Source organism: Artemia sp. Qi Xiang Cuo, chromosome 13 (genome assembly GCF_049724085.1).
Source record: "Artemia sp. Qi Xiang Cuo chromosome 13, ASM4972408v1, whole genome shotgun sequence".
Lineage (NCBI taxonomy): Eukaryota > Metazoa > Arthropoda > Branchiopoda > Anostraca > Artemiidae > Artemia > Artemia sp. Qi Xiang Cuo.
Genome location: NC_142806.1, coordinates 17,340,882 through 17,362,817, shown reverse-complemented (window position 1 = coordinate 17,362,817; position 21,936 = coordinate 17,340,882). Strand labels below are relative to the sequence as shown.

General features: G+C 39.1%; 1 protein-coding gene across 1 annotated transcript in view; it reads right to left on the bottom strand.

The window, feature by feature from the left end:
• Positions 1 to 21,936, bottom strand: part of LOC148945024 (uncharacterized) — a 134,541-nt gene that overhangs the window by 29,700 nt on the left and 82,905 nt on the right. The window contains exons 2-3 of the mRNA XM_089098578.1: positions 21,485 to 21,678; positions 12,989 to 13,202 (exon numbers count right to left, since the gene is read on the bottom strand). Of these exons, the coding sequence (XP_088954704.1) occupies positions 12,989 to 13,202; positions 21,485 to 21,678 (408 nt within the window). The remainder of the gene's footprint in view (positions 1 to 12,988; positions 13,203 to 21,484; positions 21,679 to 21,936) is intronic.

Genomic DNA, 21,936 nt, shown 5'->3' with positions numbered 1-21,936 from the left:
CAGCAAGATTTGTTTCCCAATTGAGGTTCCCTTTATCCTGAAATTTTGATCGAAGTGTCTTTACGGTCTGAAATTTTTAGGCAGCGCAATAGCGCTGCCTAAGTAAAGAGCGACATGGGCACAATCTATTATTTATTTTATTTATTTATTTTCTATTTCGTTTTAGATCTGGGCACTTCGTATCGAAGAAGTTGTCGTAGAAACCTTGAAAAGGACTCATTCAATCGGAAATTTAAAGGGCTAGTGCCCTTTTGAATAGTCGAAAGTGTTTGGACGGCAACTTTGTTGTCGTAGGAACTTCTAAAAAGGCTCCTTCGTTTGGAAATTGAAGAGGCTAGTGCCCTTTTTAGTAGTCGAAAGTGATTAGAGGGCAACTAATGCCCCTCCCGTACCCACCATTTCCCCTAACACATGTTCAGCGTAGTTAAAAGGTCCGGAAATTTCGTCTTTGAGGATGATACCCCCCCCCAGATCCCTCAGGGCAAGGGTTGTAAGTTATGCCCTGGGGACATATACGGTTTTAATTAAAAGGGTGGTCGTATTAACTTCGGAGGGGCTCATTGGATTGGTAATCAGAAATTCTAATTCTCTTTTTAGGATTCAAAGTGATCGGAGGGTGGATACCCCCCGAAAATGTTTTCACTTTTAAATATTTTCACTTTTCTTACTTTCATAAATAAACAATTATCAACATTTTAAGGAATACATATCAGTATATGTCAATTAAACTGACAATCCTCTTCCATTTATTTTTTTATTTTTATTTTTTAGTAAAGTGCAAATTATGTTCGAGTCCTGAGAAGGCATGGGGGTTATCAGCCCTACTCATGTTAATTTTTGCTCGCTTTGAGTTTGACTCGGTTATTTATTGTATAAATTAAAAAAAAAAAAAATTTCCACAAAATATGTTTTTCAAAGAAAAGTAAAGAATTCCATTATACAAAAAGTGACCAAAAATAAAATCGAATAATCTACCAAACGTGAAACTACCACAAATCGGTATCGATAAAAAAATGAAACCCAAAACGAACAGAAATTACAATAAATAACCGAGTCAAACTCAAAACGAGCAGAAATTAACATAAGTTGGGCTCAAAACCCCTATGCCTTCCAAAGGCCAGTACATAATTTGCACTTTACAGAAAAAATATAAATGTTTTTGCTTTTACAACTTTAATAAATCAAATAATGTTAACATTTTGATTACTAAATATCAGTATATGTATATTAAATTGACAATGCATATTCATCTGTATTTTTTTCAGTAAAGTACAAATTATGTTCTGGCCTTGGGAAGGCAACTTACAAACCTCGCCCTGAGGGCTGTGGGGGAGTGTCCTCCTTAAGAACGTAATTTCAATCTGGAAATCAACTACGCTGAACAAAATTGCAATCTAAAAATTTCGATTGGATGTGTTTGGGGAAAAGGTGGGCGTAAGAGGGGGGTTAGTTGTGCTCAAATCACTTTTGACTATTAAAAAGGGCAATAGACCTTTGAATTTCCAATCGAATGAGCCCTTTTTCAAGTTTTATGGCAAAGATTTCAATAAAAACTCATATGCCCCAGGGCATAATTTATAACCCTTGCCCTGAAGACTGTGGGGGGGGGGAGTGCCATGCTCAAAGATATAATTTCCTGAACTTTAAACTGCGCGGAACAAAAAGGCTATCTCAAAATTTTGATTGTATGAGTTTGGGGAAATGGTGGGCGTGGAAGGGGTGTTAGTTCCATTTTAATCACTTTCGGCTATTAAAAAGAGCACTAGCCATTTCAATTTCCAATCAAATGAGCCCTTTTTGAAGTTTCTACGACGACACTTTCTTTAAAAACCTTATATGCCCCCAGGGCATAACTTAAAACCCCTTCCCTGAGGGCTGTGGGGGGGGGGGGTTGTCATCCTCAAAGACCTAATTTCTAGACCTTTCAACTACATTCAACAAAATGCATATCTTAAAATTTTGCTTGGATGTGTTTGTGGAAAAGGTGGGCGTAAGAGGAGGGTTAGTTGCCCTCCAATCATTTTCGACTATTAAAAAGGGCACTAACCCTTTGAATTTCCAATGGAATGAGACTTTTTTGAAGTTTTATACGACAACGCTTTATATAAAAACATTATATGCCCCCAGGGCATAACTTACAACCCTTGCCCTGAAGGCTGTGGGGAACTGTCCTCCTCAAAAACATAATTTCTATCTGAAAATCAACTACGCTGAACAAAATGGCTATCTCCAAATTTTGATTGGATGTGTTTCGGGAAATGGTGGGCGTGGAAGGGGTGTTAGTTGCCTTACAATCACTTTCGACTATTATAAAGGGCACAGGCCACTCCGATTTCTAATTTAATGAGCCCTTTTCGAAGATCCTAGGACAACTTCTTCGAGACGAAGTGCCCTGGTCTAAAGGAAAAAATAAATAAATAATACATACAGCCAACATCGTTCTTATATCCCCAGGGCATATCTTAAAACCCTTGCCCTTATGGCTGTGGAGGAGTGACCTCCTCAAAAACATATTTTCTATCTGGAAATCACCTACGCTGAACAAAATGGCTATCTCCAAATTTTGATTGAATGTGTTTGGGGAAATGGTGGGCGTGGAAGGGGGGTTAGTTGCCTTTCATTCACTTTCGACTATTAAAAAGGGCACAAGCCACTCCGATTTCCAATTGAATGAGCCCTTTTCGAAGTTTCTACGACAACTTCTTCGATACGAAGTGCCCTGGTCTAAAAGAAAAAATAAATAAATAATACATACAGCCAACATCGTTGTTATATCCCCAGGGCATATCTTAAAACCCTTGCCTTTATGGCTGTGGAGGAGTGACCTCCTCAAAAACATAATTTCTATCTGGAAATCAACTAGGGTGAACAAAATGGCTATCTCAAAATTTTGATTGGATGTGTTTGGGGAAATGGTGGGCGTGGAAGGGGTGTTAGTTGCCTTCTAATCACTTTTGACTATTAAAAAGGGCACTAGCCACTCCAATTTCCAATTGAATGAACCCTTTTTGAAGTTTCTACGACAAATTCTTCGATACGAAGTGCCCTGATCTAAAGAAAAAAATAACAAAAAATAAATTGTGCCAGCATCGTTCTTATATGCCACCAGAGCATAACTTAAAACCCTTGGCCTGAGGGTTGTGAGGGAGTGACCTCCTCAAAAACATATTTTCTATCTGGAAATCAACTACGTTGAAAAAAAATGGCTATCTCAAAATTTTGATTGGATGGGTTTGGGGGAATGAAGGGCGTGGGGGGGATGGTTGCCCTCCAATCACTTTTGACTATTGAAAAGGGCACTAGCCACTCCAATTTCTAATCGAATGAGTGGTTTTCGAAGTTTCTACGACAACTCCATCGAAACGAAGTGCCCTGGTCTGAGACCAAGAAAAAAAAATATATTGTGCCAACATCGTTCTTTAAATGAGCCCTTTTTGAAACTTTTACGAAAACTTTCTATACAAACCTTATACGCCCCCAGGGCATAACTTAAAGCCCTTGCACTGAGGGCTCTGAGGGGGTAAACATAGTTTCTATCTAGAAATCATCTACGCTGAACAAAATGGCTATCTCAAAATTTTGATTGGATGTGTTTGTTGGAATGATTTGCGTGGGGGAGGGGCTAGTTGCCCTTCAATCACTTTTGACTATTATAAAGGGCACTAGCCACTCCAATTTCCAATCGAATGAGCCCTTTTCGAAGTTCCTAAGACAACTCCTTTGATACGAAGTGCCCGGGTATGGAAAAAAATTAATAAAAATAAATAATACATTGTGCAAACATCGTTCTTTAATTAGGCAGCGCTATTTTGCTCTCTATGATTGTCTGTTCCTCCTCAAAAACATAATTTCTATCTGGAAATCAACTACGCTGAACAAAATGGCTATCTCAAAATTTTGATTGGATGTGTTTGGGGAAATGGTGGGCGTGGAAGGGGTGGTAGTTGCCTTCCAATTACTTTCGACTATTAAAAAGAGCACTAGCCATTTCAATTTTTAATCGAACGAACCTTTTTTGAAGCTTTCACGACAACGCGCTCTATAAAAATCTTATAAGCCCCCAGAGCAAAACTTACTACCCTTGCCCTGAGGACTGTGAGGGGGTTGTCGTGCTCAAAAACCTAATTTGCCAAACTTATAACTACGTTGAATAAAATGGCTATCTCAAAATTGTGATTGGATGTGTTTCGGGGAAAGGTTGGCGGTAGAAGGGGGTTAGTTGTCCTCCAATGACTTTCGACTATTAAAAAGGGCACTAGCTCTTTGAATTTCCAATCGAAGGAGTTTGTTTTTAAGTTTCTGCGACAATGCTTTCTATAAAAACCTTATATGCCCCCAGGGCATAACTTATAGCTCTTGCCCTGAGGGATGTGGGAGAGTGTCCTCCTCAAAAACATAATTTCTGTCTGGAAATCCACTACGGTGAACGAAATGGCTATCTCAAAATTTTGAGTGGATGTGTTTCGGGAAATAGTGGGCATGGAAGGGGTGTTAGTTGCCTTCCAATCACTTTCGACTATTAAAAAGGGCACAAACCACTCCAATTTCTAATCGAATGAGCCCTTTTTGAAGTTTCTACGACAACGCGTTCTATAAAACCTTATATGCCCCCAGGGCATAACTTACAGCCCTTGCCCTGGGGACTGTGAGGGGGTTGTCATCCTCAAAGACCTAATTTACAGAACCTAAAACTACGTTGAATAAAATGGCTATCTCAATATTTTGATTGGATGTGTTTCAGGGAAAGGTTGGCGGTAGAAGGGGGTTAGTTGTCCTCCAATGACTTTCGACTATTAAAAAGGGCACTAGCCCTTTGAATTTCCAATCAAATGAGCCTTTTTTGAAGTTTCTACGACAACGCCTTCTATAAAAACCTTATATGCCCACAGGGAATAACAACCCTTGTCCTGAAGGCTGAGGGAGAGTGTTCTCCTCATAAACATAACTCCTGTCTCGAAATCAACTATGCTGAACAAAATGGCTATCTCAAAATTTTGATTGGATGTGTTTCGGGAAATGGTGGGTGTGGAAGGGGTGTTAGTTGCCTTCTAATCACTTTTGACTATTAAAAAGGGCACAAGCCACTCCAATTCCTAATTGAATGAGCCCTTATCGAAGATTCTACGACAACGTCTTCGATACAAAGTGCCCTGCTCTAAAGGAAAAAAATAATAAATAATACATTGTGCAAACATCGTTCTTATAGGCCCTCAGGGCATAACTTAAAACCCTTGCCCCAAGGGTTGGGGGGGGGGCGTGTCCTCATCAAAAACATATTTTCTATCTTGTAATCAACTACGCTGAACAAAATGGCTATCTCAAAATTTTGACTGGATGTGTTTGGGAGAATGATAGGCGGGAGGGGGGGCGAGTTGCCCTCCAATCAATTTTGACTATTCAAAAGGGCACTAGCCCGTTGAATTTCCAATCGAATGAGCCTTTTTTGAAGTTTCTACGACAACGCCTTCTATAAAACTTTATGTGCCACCAGGGCATAACTTACAGCCCTTACCCTGAAGGCTGTAGGGGAGGGTCCTCCTCAATAATATAATTTCTATTTGAAAATCAACTACGCTCAACAAGACGGCTATCTCAAAATTTTGATTGGATGTCTTTTGGAAAATGGTATGTGTGAAAAAGGTGGTAGTTGACTTTCAATCACTTTCGACTACTAAAAATAATAATAGCCATTTCAATTTTCAATCGAACGAGCCTTTTTTGTAGTTTCTATGACAACGCTTTCAAACCTTATAAGTTCCCAGGGCAAAACTTACAATCCTTGCGCTGAGGACTGTGAGGGGGTTGTCGTGCTCAAAAACCTAATTTGCCAAACTTATAACTACGTTGAATAAAATGGCTATCTCAAAATTGTGATTGGATGTGTTTCGGGGAGAGGTTGGCGGTAGAAGGGGGTTAGTTGTCCTCCAATCACTTTCGACTATTAAAAAGGGCACTTGCCCTTTGAATTTCCAATCGAATGAGCTATTTTTGAAGTTTTTGTGACAGCGATTTCTATAAAACCTCACATACCTCCAGGGCATAACTTACAACCCTTGCCCTTAGGGCTGTGGGGGAATTTCCTCCTCAAAAACATAATTTCTGTCCGGAAATCCACTACGCTGAACGAAATGGCTATCTCAAAATTTTGAGTGGATGTGTTTCGGGGAAATAGTGGGCATGGAAGGGGTGTTAGTTGCCTTCCAATCACTTTCGACTATTAAAAAGGGCACAAATCACTCCAATTTCTAATCGAATGAGTCCTTTTTGAAGTTTCTACGACAACGCGTTCTATAAAACCTTATATGCCCCCAGGGCATAACTTACAACCCTTGCCCTGGGGACTGTGAGGGGGTTTTCGTCCTCAAAGACCTAATTTGCAGAACTTAAAACTACGTTGAATAAAATGGCTATCTCAATATTTTGATTGGATGTGTTTCAGGGAAAGGTTGGCGGTAGACGGGGGTTAGTTGTCCTCCAATGACTTTCGACTATTATAAAGGGCACTAGCCGTTTGAATTTCCAATCAAATGAGCCTTTTTTGAAGTTTCTACGACAACGCCTTCTATAAAAACCTTATATGCCCACAGGGAATAACAACCCTTGCCCTGAAGGCTGAGGGAGAGTGTTCTCCTCATAAACATAACTCCTGTCTCGAAATCAACTACGCTGAACAAAATGGCTATCTCAAAATTTTGATTGGATGTTTTTGGGGAAATGGGGGGTGTGGAAGGGGTGTTAGTTGCCTTCTAATCACTTTTGACTATTAAAAAGGGCACAAGCCACTCCAATTTCCAATTGAATGAGCCCTTATCGAAGATTCTACGACAACGTCTTCGATACAAAGTGCCCTGCTCTAAAGGAAAAAAATAATAAATAATACATTGTGCAAACATCGTTCTTATAGGCCCTCAGGGCATAACTTAAAACCCTTGCCCCAAGGGTTGGGGGGGGGGGGCGTGTCCTCCTCAAAAACATATTTTCTATCTTGTAATCAACTACGCGGAACAAAATGGCTATCTCAAAATTTTGACTGGATGTGTTTGGGAGAATGAGCGGCGGGAGGGGGGGCTAGTTGCCCTCCAATCAATTTTGACTATTCAAAAGGGCACTAGCCCTTTGAATTTCCAATCGAATGAGCCTTTTTTGAAGTTTCTACGACAACGCCTTCTATAAAACTTTATGTGCCACCAGGGCATAACTTACAGCCCTTACCCTGAAGGCTGTAGGGGAGGGTCCTCCTCAAAAAGATATTTTCTATCCGGAAATCAACTACGCTGAACAAAATGGCTATCTCAAAATTTTGAATGGATATGTTTGGGGGAATGATGGGCGTGGGGGGGCTAGATGCCCTCCAATCACTTTTGACTATTATAAAGGGCACGAGCCACTCCAATTTCCATTCGAATGAGCCCTTTTCGAAGTTTCTACGACAACTCCTTCGAAGTGCCCGGGTATGGAAAAAAATAAATAAAAATAAATAATACATTGTGCAAACATCGTTCTTTACTTAGGCAGCGCTTTTGCGCTGCCTATGTTTTTATGTTTGTTTTGAGTTTCATTTATTTTTTTATAGTGATGTGTTGTAGTTTTACGCTTGGAAAAATTATTTGACTTTATTTCTGCTTATTATTGGCTTAATGGAGCTCTTTAGCTTTCTTTGAAAAACTTGATTTGTGGAAAAAGTCTTTTGAATTAATTCACACTAGGAATCGAAATTGTTTATATTCTTGAAACAAATCATTTTCTCGAGATATTCCTTTCTTTTGAAGCTCGTTAGGCCCCATTATAATAATTTATATGGAAACCATTTTATGTAAGATATTTATTTCTTCTTGGCCCAGGCTCTGTTGGCCCATAAGCTGCTAGCCAATCGAGACAGATTTTGGCCTATTTTGGGAAGGTTGCGAAATAGCTTCAATTCTACTCTTGGGATGTGATGCAGGTATGATAGGGTCTCATCAGAAAGGACTCTCGGATATTTGCTTTTCTGTCAACTAAAAAGACCTTACTTACTTACTTATTTATTTTATTGTAGCAGAACTCAAGCATCTCAGCTCTCTTTGGCGTCCAGTAGCCTCGTCATTGTCGTAAGCCAAGAGTCTCGGTCGTTCGAAAGTGGCTCAATCAATTCAAGTCAGTACTTTTCCTATCTTCGTCCATACATCTTGAGGCCACCGATTGGGTCTAGGTCAGCTTTGATGCAGGCAAGCCATGTTTTCTTCTGTCCCCCATGTCACATTTCCATCCCGGAAGAGGTGAGCATCAGAGGCCTTTATTAACGTGTGGGCGGCGAAGTGTATGGCCGAATCAAAACGCTGATGACAGAGTTTGCGGAGTTCGTCATTGCTGACTCGATCACGGAGTTTAATGTCAATTATTCTCCTTAGACATGAATTATCAAACACGTCAAGGGCTTGATTGTTGGATGCATTCAGAGCCCAAGTCTCACAGCCGTATAGCAAGACAGACCGAACAAGCGCCTGATATATCCTCATTATTGTCTTCAAACGAACTTTTTTCTGGTTCCACAGAGCTGGGTGAAGACTCCAGCTGCTGAAGCAATTTGCGACTGAATTTCTGATGTGCATCCTCCTATTGGGTCTACCAGAGAACGTAGGTACTTGAATTCAGGTATGTTGTCTATGGGCGACTGTTCTAGTAACATTGGGGGTTCTTGAGATGATATACTAGACACCATGACTTTTGTCTTCAAGGAGCTTATCTTCAGGTCGACCAGAGAGAATTCTCAGCTAACTTCGATGGCATGGATTGGGCTTCTAAACGAGATTCAGCTAATGAGTAAATATCGTCGGCGTAATCCAGATCGTTGATAATAAAATTGAGACTTACTTCAACTCCTGAAAAGGTCGTCATTGCTTTGATCATAACCCAGTCGATTATGAAATTAAATAAGACGGGAGACAATATACATCCCTGTTGGAAACCAAAATCAATTTGGAACACTGAGGAGAGCTCCCCACAGATCTGAATCTGGGCTCGCGTATGCTGGTAATATGCTTGAATAAGTCTGACTATCTTGCCTGGTACTCTATCCTCTGTGCCATGGCCTTCCAGATTCCACCCCTTAGAACAGAATCAAAAGCTTTTTATAAAATCTATGAACCGAGACACTGTCGGTTTCTGGTCTTTTGCCCTGTGTCCAGAGGTTTGCCTTCAAGTTGTGCTGGATACGAAAACGATTATGTAGCACTATGACAAATATTATGGAAGCAATACAGATGAGAGAGATCCTGTGATAATTACTGCATTTTGTCTTTAGCCCTTTTTTGAACACCGGAAGGGTGATAGAGTTTCCCTAATCCTGTAGAACCATATTTTCCTCTCATATGTGACTGATTAGCTTATGCAGCCCACTGACAAGTGCTGTCCCTCCTCACTTGTAAATTTCAACCTGGATAGCATCAGGACCAGGAGTTGTATTATTTTTCAGGCAATTGATTGCTTGTTGGACTTCATTTAACGTGGGAGGGAGCCACGTTCCTGTCTTTGTAAATACTGCTGGGTGAGTTTGGATCGTCCAGTTCATCAGGTGTGAGGCTTGGATTATGGCAACACTGATTATGATTCATTGGTGTGGAGAGTTGGTGCGGGTTAAGTAGTTTGTCAAAGTGCTCTTTCCAGCGATTTATTTTTTTGGAATTATTAAAGAGTAACTTGCCGTTTTCATCTTTGACGGATGTACTAGTAGGCTTATGTGATTTGCTCCTGATTGACTTAAGGAGCTGATACATATTCCTGGTGTCGGATCTAGAGGCAGGGACTTCCATGTCTTCGGCAATTTTCTCCCAGTACTGGTTTTTATCATTCTTAGCCAACTGGTGGCATTCTCATCTCAGGCGCTGGGACAGCTCTAATTTTCTGTCTGACATCTGTTGCTTGTGCTTAGCCAGCTGGACTGTGCGTGTTGGCATCCATTTTTGAATCGTATTTTGTGGTATCCTATCGTAGCTTCTGCAGCCTCGTGGATTGTATTGCGTATGGTCAGCCCCTTTTCATCCAAGCTTTGGGTTTTCTCGTCGGTTGCTTGCACTTGGAGAGCTTCAAAGCGACTAGACCATTTCTAAGCTGAATGCCTGTCGTATTTTAGGATCACAAAGCGACTGGTGTCAAATCTTTGTGGAGGTTTCCTCTTGGGGCGTGCTGCTAGTCTGCAGCTTTAAATCTAACTTGACTAGAAGATGATCTGACCCATATTTCGAGCAAGTATCTGCTCCCATTTACGATATACTATTCAAAGCCATTGATTTCCAACGGTGGGAAATGAGGATGTAATCAATCTGGCTTTTTGCTCTACCATCTCTTGAATGCCATGTGGCTCTATGGACGGGCTTGTGTTTGAATAAGGTATTGGTAATGACCAAATCATTCGTCATAGCAAAGTAAAGAAGTCTTGATCCCCTGCAACATCTAGCTCCAAGACTGAAGTGGCAAATGGCAGACTCAGCATTGGATACTTTTCCCCAGATTCTGCCGCTAAAGTCGCCTCAAATAAAGATGAAGTCTCGTTTCGCGACATTCGCAAGTGTACAAGTTAGTAATTGCTAAAAAAAATCTGCTTCGCCCTCTGATGCGTTTCTGGTTGGAACATAAACTACAATAACTAATATGTTGAACAGGTGGCCTATGAATCGCGCTCATTCTACTCTAAGTGAAATAGGCTCCCACTCTAGAAGTGACCTCGATGCGAGGGGGCTCAAAATGATGCCAACTCCACCATACGCAGATCCATCACGGGATCCGCAGTTGAAACAGGAAAAAGAAGATTAGTCCTCAGGAGTTCTAATCTATGAGCCTTCCACCATGCAGTTGATTTGAGTTTCTGAAGCGCAAATGATGTTTATACTGTAACGCAATATTTTCCCAGCGACAAACGTCTGGGTCGTCAGGCATTTCATCGAACAGATGTTCCAACAACCTACACTGAGGGGTTGTTTGTTTTTCTGAAGGAGCATCTAAGCTTGCCAATTTTCCAGAGAAGGCGCTGATGAACCACTCAACGAATCACAGGTCGGGGATGCCGTAGTATTGGCTTGCCTTTCTTTTGGAGAAGGCGCCGAGTAAACCTTCAACACACCACTTGTCGGGAATGCCCCAGTATGGGTTGGACTCTTTACATTAACTTGCATTTGGACGTTTCGTTCAAATATATTTAACCATACATGTCTCTACTCCCTGATGGCACTCTCTGTGGTTTGGCCTAGCAAGAATAAAGATAGACGATTCCAGCCGTTTCCACTTGACTACAACGATAATGAGACCACAGCTGGATTTCTCCTATGTATAGCTAGGGACGGAACACAAAACTAACCTGATAAGTTGGCCAAACCTCCCGAAGCATCAGAACCATCCAGTCTTTTTAAGCCCAACCTAGTTCACAGGAGCTATAGTCAGGACTAAAAAACTTCTTTCATTCGCAAGGCCAAATATGTGGCCCATATGTGGCCAATCAAATACACACTAAGCATTAGAAGTTACAGAAATTCGTTTCCGTAGCTTTTGTCTTAGATACTTTCTTAGACCACATTGACTAAATATGACTTACTTGACTTAAGTCCCATCCGTCCTCAAAGGTCGTCTTGGGGCCTCTTTCTTCGTAACGGCGTGGATGTGCCTTTTGTATGCTTTACGGTTTTCTGCTAGGCAAAGAAGGTCCGAGAGGCGGTGAGGTGCAAAGTTTTCTTTCCACCTTTTTGGGGGATGACCATGAGGACGAGAACCGTGAATTTGGCCTTCGAAGGTGATTTTTGGGAGATGGGACTGACTCATCCGTTGTACGTCACCGAGCCATCGAAGTTGCTGGAGCTGGATCTTCATGAGAATTGTTTGTTGCACTTTAAGGCGCTCTAGAAGTTCGACATTTGAGATTCTATCAAGGTAAGTGGTCCCGCAGATGCGGCGGAGGCAATGTACTTCATATTTTATAGGAAAAAAGGTATCTTGGCTATGACATATGACAAACGATAAAATAACGAAGAGCAAAGAAGTAAAACACAGAAACAAAAATTCGAACAAGTACTTCGTTCAGTATATAAAAAAAGATAAAGCAGGTTCTTCGGCAAAGCGTGTACAGCCACGATTTCTCAGTTCAAAGAGAAAAAACTAGCCTTTTAAGGTCTAAAATCTAAAAAGTACATTCTGAAAAAACTAAAATGTACCTGGTCGTCAAAACACCGCTGATAACTTTTTTTTATATCTAGGAAAATAAAAGTTGAGACTTGCTAGATAACTAGACGGTTTTGTCTCTCTTTTCTTCCTAGAAAGAAATATTTGCCCGGAATATCTGATTATGCAAGTTTCACTCTAGATAATCTTATTTCCGACGCGAGGGCGAATAACCTAAAAACTGTCGTGTCTAACACCTTAAAAGTACATTATGGTAAAAAACAAAGGAGTGGGAAAAGGCTTTCTGTTGTAAAAACATCGCTTATAACTTTAACTAATTTTATTTTAATTTTTAAAAATTTTAATTTTAAAATTATTATCTCAAAATCTTGATCGGATGCATTTGAATAACGGCCTTAGAGGGGGTGGGGGGCTGGGGATTAGTTGCCGTTGGATCTCTTTTGACTCTAAAAAGTGAACTAGGAGTTTCAATTTCCAACCAAATGAGCCCCCTTTGAAGTTTATACGGTCGCCCATGGAGTGCATCTTGAAAAAAAAAAAAAAAACATAATAATAAAACATTGACGCCTTATGGCCTTTACTATAGGCAATGCTATAGCGTTGCCTCTGATGAGGTAGAGTGCCATTTACAATATTCATACAAAAATATTAATGACACTCCATTCAGGAAGCTGTAAAGCTTGTTATTTAGGTTTATCTTGAACTATCATTAAATCATTAATACCAGAATTATCAAGATAGTCACTTCAGGCATCTCTAAATTCTGTAAATTTGTAAATGTAGGTGTAACGTATGCTACCATATCCGAGTACCATATTAATAGAAAAATAAAGGTTACACTCACTTCAGGTAGTTGAGCTATCTCAACTCCAAACTTTGAGTCAGCCAGACCCGTACTTATATAAGGATGTACTTCAGGGTTTAGATTTGGGTTGACTCTTACGAAAACCTTGGCTACTTTTTCCAGCTTAGTTGCAGCTTCCACTATGTGATTTGCATCAAATTGTGAATCAATATTGAGCAAGCAATTCTCTTTAATGGCTAGTTCAATCTCCCATCTGAAAGTTGAAATTTCAATTTAGTGAATATGTAAAGTTGCCCTTTCCCCTCAAATAAGAAAGAACGATAAAGTAAAACTTTTTGCCACTAATACTTATCTTACGTCTAATCATAACTTAAACTGTTTGGTGTCAATGTTTGTAGCTCATTTTTTGCTAGAAACTATCCATCTTTGAGCCGTCATAACCGAATGGTAAGCAGGTTTGAGGTCAGGGGTTTGAGTCCCAGCATCGCTGATTATTTAATTTGGAATGGGGGCCAATGGTGTCACTCTGTAACACAGTATATAAATTATAGGCAGTATGATCTTTCCCTATCTCACCCATTATAAAAACCGAACCAAGGTGTGAGTGCTCCAGAGAACGTAGAAACATCAGCGTCATTAGATATTTTCACGGGTAGACAAGTCAGATTTCTCTTGAACGCTAAACTTGGCTTCAACGTTGGAACACTAAATTTTGAAGAAACTAATTAAAAAAAAAATTTATTCCAATACATATATGAAAATCGGTAATTAGTAGTGCAATTTTATTATTAGATGTTTTTAGGAATTAAAAGTAGGTTTCGAAGTCTCAAGTTGGTTTCAAAGACATTTTGAGAAAGTTTCTGCCAAAATAGGTGTTCCAGGGTAATTGGACCGCTGATGGCAGATCAAACGAGAGGAGCTGTTTGCACGCGCTAGTGCAAGAATAAGTTGGAGAAGCTGTTTGTTCGCACCGACAATGAAGAGCCAGAAATTATCTGCGGTAAAATTACTGCTATATCTTTGTACTCTGCTCTGTAAGCTCTGTCCGAGTCAACCCAGCTTTAAGTGGGTACCCAAAGAAATCTGGAGGAAAACACGGGAAGCGTCGGACAATTTCCCCTCAACCACACATTGCACTCCCGACCAAAGGCATTGAATCGCTCCCTGCGCAATGCAGACTATAGTCAGCATGCGAAAAAGTTTTTTTTTTACTCTTTGCTGTTTTTTCACCCACGCTTCATTTTTTTTTTCTATTCGGCACCTGCCACTACCAGAACAACACAAATGAATATGTATCTCTTTTCATGGATGTCTTAATGGTTTAACGTGTAAGCTTCCATTTAACCAATTCTAAGAATTAGACGTCATATTCTATTCACTGTCTTTGGTAATTGAACGATGAGCTAAAGGAAATTTAGGTATCAATGAAGTGGCAAGTTTCAAGCAGTGAAATCTGTATTAAAACGTATTTGACGATTCAGCTCAATGGTTCCTAAATTCTTCTTTCATGTGTATAAATGGGATATGCATAAAGGTATTAGGGTAAAATACGGAAATTATTAATTTAATAGAATTTCTGTATAGACAGAATTTTGTACATTAAGAGGAGTCGAAATAAAATGTTATTTTAATACCATCGAAAAAGAGGCAAGGAACGACCATAAAGTAAGGATGATAATCTTCTCGTGGTCCCTCTCAGAGTAGTAAGCACAAAAGATACATGCTGTTGCTGATTTCAATCCTCGTCCAGCCACTGGCCGTCCTGCCCAGAATGTGAACACGAGGCCAGAGGTGCAGCTAAGGGTGGACCCCCCCCCCCTACCAAAGTTCCAAGACGTCAGCACTGGGTACCAACGCCTTGGAACTGTGGGCGGCTTTGGCGTCTTAATTTAGCTGATGCGTCCGCATTTGTCGGCAATTCCCATTTGTCGGGATTTCCAATTTCCCAAATTGGAAATCCTAGCTACTACCCTGCATGAAGAAGGATGTTTTTTGGAATGCTTTGCCAAGATTTGGTTTTAACAGAACAAAGGTTTCTACCCAGGTCATACCTAAGCATCCCTTTCGAAACATGAAGGGCTGACCAAGGCACAAGTAGACATCCCTTGAGGAGCAACCGAGAGAAAAGCATTAAATTTCTATTGTTATAACTGAATCAGAGTATCAGCTGCCACTTCTCGCTAGTAATTGATTAGTTTTAGATGACTTTCCCCTCTATTTTGAGGGACGAGTGTTGCGTCCCCAAGATGATCTGGAGCTGGTGAGTGGGGCTCACGGGGTGGGGGAAACAATGCTGGATAAGTTGATACTATCATTGAGGTTTTATTTTTAAAAAGGGGGAGAGGAATATGTTGAATGGGATCTTGAACTAACCAAAAGGCGCTACTTGCACGTTACCTTTATTGCTAGTATTACTACCTCTCCGACTTTAGCTTCTACTGAGGCTAAGGGCATTAAGGTGAAGTTTTTAAGGAATATTCAGAGGGATGTTGAACTAAAACAAACAATATGCATTACGGTTTCCAAAAGAGTGTATGAACCATATCTCAGAATTATCTTAGAGTATGAAGTTGAAACTTTCAGGATATACTAAGAGGGAGGTTAAACAGTAAAAACATACTCAATGCAAACTGCTACTACTACTACTACTACTACTTCTAGTTCTTCTGCTGCTACAACTACTACTACTGCTACTACTACTGCTACTTCTTCTGCTGCTACTTCTTCTGCTGATACTACTACTACTACTACTACTAAAACTAAGGGTATTAAGATGAAACCTCGAGGGAATGTTCTGGCGGATGCTGAACAAAATCAAAGCATACTATGTAAATGCAGATTGTCAAAATGGCGTATCAGCAATATACCCGGAATGACCAGGGAAGTTAAATTAAAACTTTCAGGGCATATTAAGGGGGATTTTGAACAAGCCAAAAGGTACTATTTGCAAACTACTTCTACTACAACCACTAGAAATGCTACTACTACCTCTATTACAACTGCTATTAAAACTATCACTACTACTACTACTATTATTACTACTACTGTTACTACTACTACTACTACTACTACTACTACTACTACTACTACTACTACTACTAATGAATCTAAGGGTATTAAGGCAAAACTGTAAGGAAATGTCGAGCGGAGTGCAGAACTAAATTAAAACACACTATATCAATGCTGGCTATTAAAGGGTATGACAGCTATATCTCAGGAACCGGTTAGAGTATCAAGTTGAAACTTTCAGTACATGTTCAGTGGAATGTTGAACCTACCAAATGGTACTATTGTATGCATAATATTACTTCTACTGCTACTAATAATACGCCTAATAGGGAAAAGGGAAATAAGGAGAAATTTTCAGGAAATGTCAAGGGGGACTTTAAATTGAGTTCAAACACACTATAAGTATGCAAGCTGTCAAAAGGGCGTATCAGAAATATCTCAGGAACGGTTTAGAGTTTTCGACTAAAACTTCCAGGGCATGTTGAGGGGGATGTTGGACTAATAAAAATGTACTATATGCATACTAATACGAAAAATACTAGAAGTAATACTAGCACTACTACTGCTATTAGTACTACCATTACTAAGGCTAGTAGAATTAAGGTAACATTTCGAGGGATTGTTGAGGGGGATTTTGGAATGAATGAAAAATACGATGTGCATGTCGGTAGACAAAATGACACATCAGTAACATTTTAAAGAGATACTTAGTATTTCTTTAAAATATTACTTTGGTATTAAAGTGAAGCTTTAAGGGAGTGTTTAGGGCAGTGTTTAACTAAATCAAAAAACACTATGAGCATGTGGGTTGTCAAAAAAACGTATCAGCAACGGCTTTCTCAGAAACGGCTTAAAGTATTGAGTTGAAACTATCAGGGCCTAAGGCGGGGGGTATTGAACCAGACCAAAAAAACACAATGTGAATACTATTAATACCACTACCATTAATACTACTACTGCTGTCACTTATACTACTCCCAATGCTCCTACTATTACTTCTGCTACTACGGCTACTACTATTGATAATGCTAAGGATATAAGGTAAAACTTTCAGGAAAATTAGATGGCGGTGTTGAACTAAATCAAAAAAGAATATGTGCATGCTGGTAGTCAAAATGGCACATCAGCAATATTTTAAGGAAGTTCTTAAATTATTAAAGTGAAATTTTTAGGGTATTCTGAGAAGCGATGCTGAAATAATCCAAAACACAATATGTACATGTAGATTATCAAAGGGGTGTATCAACAATATCCCAGCAAAAAGCAAACCTTAGGGTATTGAACTAAAACTATCAGGACCATCCTGATTACTACCACTTCTGCAACTACTTCTACTACTACTACTGCCACTAATACTGACACTATTGAACCAAATTAAAATTGTTTCAGTACATCAAGGTTTTCAAAATGGCAAAGACGGGGTATCTTAGACCTGGATATGGGTATAAAGTAGAAACTTTCGGGGAAAGCTTACCTTGCTTTAAAACTAGTTCAAAAGGCACTATGCACATGCTGTTTGCCAATAAGGATGTATCAACAATATTTCAAAAACAAGTTGAAATTTTCAGGGCTACTAATTATTACTACTTCTGCTATAACGATTGAACCAAATTAAAAGGGTTGAGGCAAATCCAGGTTGCCAAAATAGCATAAATACAATGTCCTAGGAAGTGATTAGGGTATTAGGTTTTATTTTTCAGGGAAAATTAGATGAAGTATAAAACTAAATGACTATTTTAAAAATTTTATCGGATAGGCTTGGGGAAAAAAGGGTGTGTGCGGAGGGGGGGCTAGTTGCCCTCGTATATCTTTTGACTCTTAAAAAGTGAGCTAGAACTTTCAATTTCGAATAAAATGAGCCCTCTTTGAAGTTTATATGCGCATCCCTTTCATAAGAACCATATACGACCCCAGGACAACACTTACAACGCCTACCCCCCGGACCCTGGAGGGCTGTGTTGACACCGGAGTTTTTGTTATCTAATTTTTGAAAATTTTTAAAGAAAACTGGATATCTCAAAATTTGTAGAGGATGGGTTTGGGGAAAAAAGGGCGTGGGGGGGGGGGCTAGTAGCCCTTAAATCTCTTGACTCTTAAACTAGAACTTTCAATTTCTAACCAAATAAGCCCTCTATGAAGTTTGTACGAGCATCCCTTTCATAAGAACCATAGATGCCTTTAGGGCATAACTTACAACGCCTTCCCCCAGGCCCTGGGGGGGGGGGGTGTATTGACACCGGAGTTTTTCTTATCGGACCTTTGAACTATTTTTTTTTAACACAATGTCTATCTCAAGATTTTTATCAGATAAGTTTTGGAAAAAGAAGGCAAGGGGGGGGGCTAGTTGCCCTCAGATCTCTTTTGACTATTAAAGAGGGAACTTGAACTTTCAATTTCCAATCAAATGAGCCCTCTCTGAAGTTTATACGAGCATTCCTTTCATAAGATCCATATACGCCCCAGGGCATCACTTACAACGCCTGCTCCCGGGCCCTAGGGAGTTGTGTCGACACCTGAGTTTTTGTTATCTTAATTTTGAGCAATTTTTAACTTAATGGCGCTCTCAAAATTTTTATCAGATCCAATCGGGAAAAAAGGGCGTAAGGAGGGGAGCTAGTTGCCCTCCAATTTCTTTTGACTCTCAAAAACAGAACTAGAACTTTAAATTTCCAATCAAATGAGTCCTCTATTAAGTTTTTACGATCATCCCTTCGTAAGAACCATATTTTTTCCCAGGGCATAACTTACAACGCCTGCCCTCGGGCCCTGGGGGGCTGTGTCGACCCCGGAGTTTTCATTGTATGGTCTTTGAACTATTTAAAAAAATGGCTATCTCAAAGTTCTTATAATATTGGTTTGAGAAAAAATTGCATGGAGGGGAGGGGGGCTAGGTGCCCTCCAATCTCTTTTGACTCTTGAAAAGTGAACTAGAACTTTTAATTTCCAATCAAGTGAGCCCTCTTTGAAGTCTATACAAGCATCCCTTCCATAACAACCATATTTGCCCCCAGGGCATAACCTTCAACGCGTGCCCCCTGTCCCTGGGGGGCTTTGTCAACACCGGAGTTTTTTTTATATGATCTTTGAACTATTTTTAACAAAATAGCCATCTCAAAATTTTTATCGGATACATTTAGGAATAAAGGGCGTGTGGAGGGGGGTGGGTTACCCTCCAATATCTTCTGACGCATAAAAAATTAACTAGAACTTTCAATTTTCAATCAAATGAACCCTCTCTGAAATTTATACCAGTATTCCTTCCATATGAACTATGCATGTTCCCAGGGCATAACTTATAACCCTTGCCCTGAAGACTGTGGGGGGAGTGTCCTGCTCAAACATATAATTTCCAGAACTTTCAACTACGTTGAACGAAATGACTTTCTCAAAATTCTGATTGGATTTGCTTGGGGAAATGGTGGGCGTGGAAGGGGTGTTAGTTGCCTTCCAATCACTTTTGACTATTAAAAAGGGCACTAGCCATTTAAAATTTCCAATCGAATGAGCCCTTTTTGAAGTTTTTACGACAACACTTTTTATAAGAAACTGTATATGCCCCCAGGGCATAACTTACAACCCTAGCCCTGAAGTCTGTGGGGGGTTGTCATGGTCAAAGACCTAATTTCCAGAATTTTCAACTACGTTGAACAAAATGGCTATCTCAAAATTTGATTGGATGTGTTTGGGGAAAAGGTGGACGTGAGAGGGAGGTTAGTTACCCTCCAATCACTTTTGACTATTTAAAAGGGCACTAGCGCTTTTAATTTCCAATCGAATGAGCCTTTTTTGAAGTTTCCACGACAAAGCTTTCTATAAGAAGCTTATATGCCCCCAGGGCATAACTTACAACGCTTGCCCTGAGGGAAGGGGGGGGAGTGTCCTCCTAAAAACCATAATTTCAATATGGAAATAAACTATGTAAACAAAATGGCTATCTCAAAATTTTGATGGGGTGTTTTTGGGGAAATGGTGGGCCTGGAAAGGGGGTTAGCTGCCTTCCAATCATTTTTGACCCTTAAAAAAGACACTAGATCGCTCGATTTCCTATTGAATGAGCCTCTTTTGAAGTTTGTACGACGACCCCTTCCATATAAAGTGCCTCTGGGAAAAGAAATAAATAAATAAATAACATTAATAAAACATTGGAGCCGTATGGCCTATACTATAGGTAACGCTATAGCTTTGCCTCTGAAAAAGTTCATTCAATCATTCTAAACGAGGGTTTCTTTTATCTTGGTTAGTATAGGATGTGGTTCACTTTTCGCTGGACTGCAGCTACCGTTGAAACCAATTTTGCAGACTGTAAACTTATAGTTATAGTAATGATGATTTCAGTGGTGCATTTTTCGTTTTTCATAGCCTTTTCTATTCAGGGGATTAAACCAGAAAAAGTAATTTTTGATACTATAAATTTACTAGAGAGGATCTTTCTTCGAGATTTTTCCAATCGTAATTCTAATTTATTTAATTTAGCATTTGTATTGCGTATGTTATTTAAAGTTTTAACTAGTTTAATTTAATTAAAAAAAACTAATTTTATTTACGTATAGTAGTTTATCCATTCCTCATGTATCTAATCAATATCTATTTGAAATAATCTTAACTTAATACTGAAGTAATTTCCTCTTTATTTAACTCCAATCCTCAAAAACCCCATTCAATCAGGAATGAGGAGGAATTCCCGTGAATGACTCAATTGAGTGTTTTGTTTTAAATATTTATAGCTGATTAATGTATAATCATTAATTTAACAGATTGATTTATATGGCTGTTTTATAGTCTTTCACCAGTAATAATGTCGAAAGGTCCCTCTAAATTATTAAATTTTTGAGAAAAAACTCAAATCCTTTGATACAGGAACTTTCCGTTAAGTCAATAAGTTGAAATGCTCGTGAGTGATTCCATACGTTACCATATGGACTTTATGTAAACTTGTTCAAACCAGTTAACCAAGTTGGGAGCATCAAAGCGGCTTTTAAAGAGGAGGAGAGGGTGTCACAATTATAAAAAGTGTAGTTGCATGCAACACAATTTTTCAGTTGCGTCCGTTGGGTTCTGATGATTTATTAAAGATTATGATGACTCCTGATGAAGAAGATTGATGAGAAGATTATGATTAAGGTTTTGATGATTTCCTGAAGAATTCTGAAATTCCTCCGAAATTGAATGATTTAAATCGAACTGCCTAAGCAAGTTGAAATTTACTTTTAGCAATTATGATCCCGAAGGCATGCATTCTGCGGAATTTTTATTCTAAGTATTTTTGTAGAGGGGGGGAGGTGCTCTAAATAAAAAGAACGCTTTTTAGGCAATCTTTTTTGGCTTGCCCATGCTTTCCTGAATTTTATCAAAAACCAGACGATTTGAAGTTTGGGAAAATGTTGGGGTTGCCACAACTTCAGCTAAAACTTTTAGTTTTGGTTCTTTATTTATTTTAATGTAACATATTTAGTTAGACCGAATAATTTCCAATATATTTAATTTTGTGCCTTTCTGGCTTTTCTCTCTTACCCTTCCCCATTTTACCTTTCTTTTCCATTGCCATTGTAAATAACACTTTCATTGTTGAATCCAGCTCGTAGGGCCATCTGTATTTCAAAGCCACTAACTGTAATGATGCGATTAACGTGCGCCGCGATTATTTTCAGTAACTCTAGGTTATTATTTGCTTTCATTGAATACCCTATTTCAATCGAAGATGATGCACAAAGCTGATAAGCCTGAAAAAAAAAGAATCAAAAAAAGAAGATGAACAAAAGAATAAAACGATTTCATTAAAAAGAATTAAAAAAGAATAACTGAAAGTACCAAGGACAAGACAGTGGAATTGCAAACAAATTGTTTGAATCAACTAAGTGGAAATTTTTACTACCCTATATATAAATATATATATATATATATATATATATATATATATATATATATATATATATATATATATATATATATATATATATATATATATATATATATATATA